The 5,645-nt window shown below is 49.1% G+C and overlaps 1 protein-coding gene across 1 annotated transcript; it reads right to left on the bottom strand.

The window, feature by feature from the left end:
* Positions 1-1,627: 1,627 nt before the first annotated feature.
* On the bottom strand, positions 1,628-4,176 carry LOC147827164 (uncharacterized). The gene is made up of 2 exons (XM_087215129.1): positions 3,102-4,176; positions 1,628-2,510 (listed from the first exon to the last, which is right to left on the bottom strand). The coding sequence occupies exons 1-2, from the start codon at positions 4,039-4,041 to the stop codon at positions 2,302-2,304; spliced, it is 1,149 nt and encodes a 382-aa protein (XP_087071255.1). The 5' UTR covers positions 4,042-4,176; the 3' UTR covers positions 1,628-2,301.
* Between the last annotated feature and the right edge of the window lie 1,469 nt (positions 4,177-5,645).

Below are 5,645 nucleotides of genomic sequence, written 5' to 3'. Positions count from 1 at the left end.
CATCAGGATAAACATTCTTCTTAGCTGCACATGGGATGTTCTCCAAAATAGACCGTGTACTAGTTCATAGGACATGCTTAAGAAAATGCAAAGGAACTGAAATTATCCCATGCATATTATCAGACCATAGTGCCGTGAAATTGGAAATCAATGACAAAACAAACCACAAGAACTTCATAAACACATGGAAGTTAAACAATACCCTCCTGAACAATGAATGGGTCACAGATGAAATTAACGAAGGAATTAGACAGTTGCTACAATTAAATGATAACATCAATACAACATACCAGAACTCATGGGATGCAAGGAAAGCTGTCCTACAAGGAAACTTAAAGCAATGAATTCTCACATCAGGAAACAGAGTGAACTAAAATAATCAACCTAAAGTTGAACTTCAAAGCTTTAGAAAAACAGAACAAGTCAAGCCCAAAGCTTGTATGAGGGAGGAAATATAAAGATCAAAACAGAAATTAATGCAGTGGAGACGAAGAAAACAACACAAAGTATCAATGAATTAAAGAATTGGTTCTTTGAAACATTAAATAAAATTGATAAACCCTTAGTCAACCTTATCAAAAATCTCAAATCCATGCACTTAGGAATGAAAGGGTGAAATTACAATGGACCCAGCAGAAATCCAGAGGATCATCAATACCTGCTAGGAGAACCTATACACCAACACGATGGAAAACACAGAAGAAGTAGACAGATTTCTAGATACACATGAATTACCAAAGTTGAACAAAGAAGACCTATAAATGCTAAACAACCCAATATCTATCAATGAAATTGAAACTGTAATTCAAAACTTAACCAACTAAGAAAAGCCCGAGTTCCGATGGCTTTACTGCTGAATTCTACAAAAAGAACTTCTACAAGAAGAACTATTTAAACTACTGTTTAAAATCTTCAATGAAACTGACCAAACATGGACAGGAACATGCAAAGCTATGAACTCAAATCAACTTTCCTCCTTTGGAGTCGATTCTCACAGCCTATCCAAAGAGGTTAGGGGAAGGGAAATTTCCTTTGGGTACTGAGTATCAAAGGCGGGGACACTGTCTCACTGAGCAACAGCATCACCCTTCTTTCCTTTGGATTGGGAGAAAGGGGATGCTCAAATGCCCAGCCTAAGTGGCTTTGGGGGTCCACAGTTGGAATCCCAGCCCTTGGGAGGTCGAGGCAGGAAGATCACCGAGACTTGGAGTCCACCCTGCACAAGAGGGAGACCGTCTCACCAAAACAAACGCCAAGTCCAGCAAACAAGCAAATTACCAAGGCTGAACTTTGACCTGTCGTTTTCTTGCCTCAGCCTCAAAAATAGCTGCAATCACAGGTGTGCACCACCGTGCTCAGCTGAGGGGAAGCACACTAGATTTCCACATCGTACAGTAGGCATGGGATCGAAACAAATCCAGGAAAGTAATCAACACTGGAAAGTAGCTGGATCAGAAATGTTTATTCCATTGATGTCACCATTGGAACAAGTGCTGCCTCTAGGATGGAGTCAGTTATCAAACACCGCATGACACTCGCAGCTCCCATCCAACTGTCCTATATTATAACACTGCCAACCAGACCCTGATTTATACTTTGCAGGAATTGAAACAGACATATACACGACTTGTTTATTGAAACTGAAATGATTGAGACACTATCACTAAGCAAAGGAGCATAATCAAACCAAAGGATCCAAAGGACTTCTTGGAGCTGTCCTAGAGTGAAATTCATTAGGTCCACAGGCTCCTTTCAGGAGCTGGTGATGATTGCTGGGCAAGAGCGACTGTTGCTGGGGAGAGGTCTTCATAGGAGCTCCTCATATGGGATGCGTTGGTCCACCAGAATCCTTGGTCTGAGTGTGTTCACAGGCCAATGCCCAGGCGGGCCTTCCAGTGTCTCTGCAACAGTTCTGGTCTCTGGCATACCAAGTGTGACGCGACACCCCTCTCCCTCCCTCATTACCTCCCACCTCTCCTTTTCTTGGCATCCACTGTGGGCATTCACAGCTGCCATGATACAGTCTTGACTGCTGTTCAGAGCCAAATCTCAGCCTCACAGCACATGGAAAGCATCACCCAACAGAGGGGAATGACAGGAGAGTGCTTCTGCATCTAGGGCATTGTAGATGGCTCAGTTACCCTGGAGAACACACACAGGTATTTCTCGGGGGCTTCAGAAGAGATGGAAACTTCCAAGAAAGCACTGACAAACATCCAGCATCTCTCATGTATCGGTGCAGTGGCAGGTACAACACAAGAGCAAAGGCTCGGGGGGAATTTCGTATCAGTGCACGGTTCCTCAGAGACGGCTGGGCTCCAGTCCTAGGCGAAATGCTCTGTGGACTCTCTGATGCTGTGTCAGGTGATCAGATCTGGCGAAACTCTTGGAGCAGGCCTCACACTTGTAGGGCCGCTCCCCGGTGTGCCTTTTCATGTGTCGCTTGAGCTCATCCGAGCGGCTGAATCTCCACTCGCATCCCTGCTCGTTGCATGCATAGGGCTTCTCTCCTGGGAGCCAGAGACAAACAGATGCTTGTGAGGCTGGGGTGGAGGCTGAGGCAGGCAGCTTACAAAGAACCAGGGAAAGGCTAACAAAGGAAATGCACAGCTGTGGCTGGGGCATGGATCGGGCTTGCCCATGCTCCTACTGCAGATCACAGATGTCCCGGATGTTGAACTGGGAGAGGGAGAGACAGATGCAAGGAGACTGGAAGACAGAGAAGGGGAAGAGCTGAAGAATGGGATGAACAGAAAGAAAAAGAGGCAACCTGAAGGACAGAGAGAGAGAGAGAGACAGAGAGAGAGAGACAGAGACAGAGACAGAGAGAGAGAGGGGAGAGAGAGAGAGAGAGAGAGAGAGAGAGAGAGAGAGAGAGAGAGAGAGACAGAGGAAGGAAGGAAGGAAATGGAAGGAAGGAGAAGGAAAAAGAACTAGAGATATATCTCAGTGGTAGTGCCTTTACCCATCATATGGGCAGACCTAGATTCATCCCCCAGCCACACTGGAGGTGGCAACAATGTGCATTGATCTCAAAGCTTTGTAAACACAGCCATGTGTAGCCACTAGCCCCTCCCCGGGACCTGGCCCCCCTCACTCACCACTGTGTGTGCGCTGGTGGACCCGGAGGTAAGAAGACCTTGTGTAAGATTTCCCACAGTCCTGGTGTGGGCACACGTAGGATTTCCACCTGTCTGCCTTCTTCAGGAACGCAGAGCACTTAGTCTGTAAGTTGCAATGCTTTGGTGGGAGTTGCTCCAGGATCACAGGGGAAACTGTCCAGGCTGGGAGTTCTGGGCGTGGCACCGCTGAGAGCTGATAGCCCCCACTGATGATCTGCTCATTGCTCCGGGTCATCTTCTGGCCCCCATTGAGGCTCTGATCATTAGACGTGTTTGTCATCTGCTTCAGGTAGAGGCTCTGGCTCTGGTCACCGAGAGAGGTTGCCATGGGACCCCAGTAAACAATCTGATGAAGCCCTGAGGCTGTCACCTGGCCCCCAGAGAGGGTTTGGTGGTCCTTGTGGGGATTCACCTGACTGCCACACAGTGTTGTCATCTGGATGTCCTTGAGAGTCTTCTGGCCACTTGTGTCCTGCACCTGGCTACCTGCATCACAGCCAGTCATCTTGTTTGCAGTGACATTCGCCCTCTGGCAGTCAGTGGTGCCCATGGCCTGGGTCTTCTGGTAGGCTGCTGTGAGATTGACCTGTTCGCAGGACGTCACTCGCTGGTTGCGCTCAAAAATCTCAACGAGGTCCTGAAGGATCGCATCCAGGTCTTCCTCAGGGGCTCCTGCTGAACTCTGGGTGAGGACCCTCCCAGGAACAGAACAGGATGCAGAAATCATTCCTGTGGGCATGGAGGCTAGCATCACTTGGCTCTGGCTTGAGCCCTGCTGGCTGCCTTCAGCAGAAGCAGTGGCAGCCATGCCGAGCTGTGGCTCGGGCCAGGGCTGGCCTTGCCCGTGCTCATTGTATGGATCAGAGAAGACCTGAAGGAAGCCCTCAATTTCCTCAATGGTCTCAACGGCGGGGTTCATCTCTCTGCTATTGCTGCAAGACTGCAGTGGGTCTTCTTTCGTGGGATCCTACAAGGAAAACAACAAGGTCAAAGTTTGGTCCCAGCTCACATCCTAAAGCCACACACCCTTCTTCTCCATCCCACTCATGCTCTTCTCCTCCGCCCACGCTCATCTCCTGTGTAAAAGCCTGCCACGCCTCTCCACTGGACCAGTGCACCTGCCACACATACTGTCAATTCTCCACAATGCACGTTCTTCCTCTGGGACTCTATCCCTCCCTGGTGGCCAGGGTGCAGGTGGACACCTGTGTGCCCTGCCTGCCCTACAGAGATCTCATCTCAAAGACTGTGCCAAACATGCCCTGCTCCACAGACATCTTTCTAGCCGTTCAGTGGAAAGAATGCACTTTCATTCGTTCTCTCAGCCCATTCGTGCCATCAGCCCAGGAAAGAGCAATCATGGCTCCTTTATTCATTGGTTTTCTGAGACAGGGGCTCCCCCTTGGTGTCCAGGCTGGCCTGGAACTCGAGGCATTCCCCTTGCCTCGGCCTCCCCGGTGCTGAGAAGACAGGCATACACCACCATGTCCAGCTTTCCTGATTCATTAGAAAGAGGGCAAAACAGAAATGGAGGGAGGTCAAAGAATTTGGCTCAGTGGAAGACCTTCACTTCAAGGACACCTATCTGCCTCTGGTGCTCACAGACTTGCCCCCATTCTGGGCGTAGTTTGTGCTCAGGCCCCATTGGGGATACTCTCTTCCTGAGAACATCCCAGAAAAGCCAGCTCCCAACAACTGTTCTGCAGTGGACTCCATGTCTATGTCTCTCCCTCAAATTGGCATACTCTAGCCTCATCCCTGGTGGACGAGTATCAGGAGGGGAGGTCTTTGGGGAATGATGAGGCTGGGAAGTGTACCATCTTGAATGCAACCAGGGTGCTTTGAAGGGCTGGAAAAGCACAGAGTTCTTTCTTCTCACTATGACATGACACAGAGAGGAGGGGCTTGCAATGGCTTGTGTCTAGCTGTCCCCCCGAAGCCTCATGTGCTCATAGCTCATGGTGGGGGAGGGGCACCCTTTGAGAGGCCAACCAACTATGAACTGAAACCTCTAAAAACGGTGACCGACAATCAACCTTGCCTCTTTGTTTCACTTTGGATTCCGGGTGTTTTACCTTGGCAACCAGAAACAGTGCCATGGATGAAGCAGAAAGCAGCCCTCCGCACACACTAGAAGCTGATGGTGACTTGACCTTGGACTTCCAGCCCCCAGACCCTTGAAACAGCAATTTCTCTCCATGGTGGGCAGAAGGTACCAAAGCATGCAAGCTTTGTCGGATGAACACAGCTATGTCTTCATCTCTTCTATCTTCTTGAGGCTCCTTAGGGTGGGTGCCACTCACACCCTTGATTATAACACTTTTGGCATTGCCATCACACCATGAATCCCTCTCAGCATTACATTCTCTACATCTAGCCACCTCTAAGTAAGCCCCATCTAGGACTGCATGAGGCTTCAGCGAGCCACTTAGACACAAGCTGGAACCCAATCCCCCAAGAACTCGAAAGGCACTTACAAAAGAATGAACATAAACAAAACCACAAACAGGACATCACAAAATG

This window comes from Heterocephalus glaber, unplaced genomic scaffold (genome assembly GCF_053883595.1).
Source record: "Heterocephalus glaber isolate CG9 unplaced genomic scaffold, H.glaber_assembly_v1.0 deba00001452, whole genome shotgun sequence".
NCBI classification, from domain to species: domain Eukaryota; kingdom Metazoa; phylum Chordata; class Mammalia; order Rodentia; family Bathyergidae; genus Heterocephalus; species Heterocephalus glaber.
Note: the sequence above shows the minus strand (reverse complement) of the source record. Positions and strands in the feature narration are given on the sequence as shown.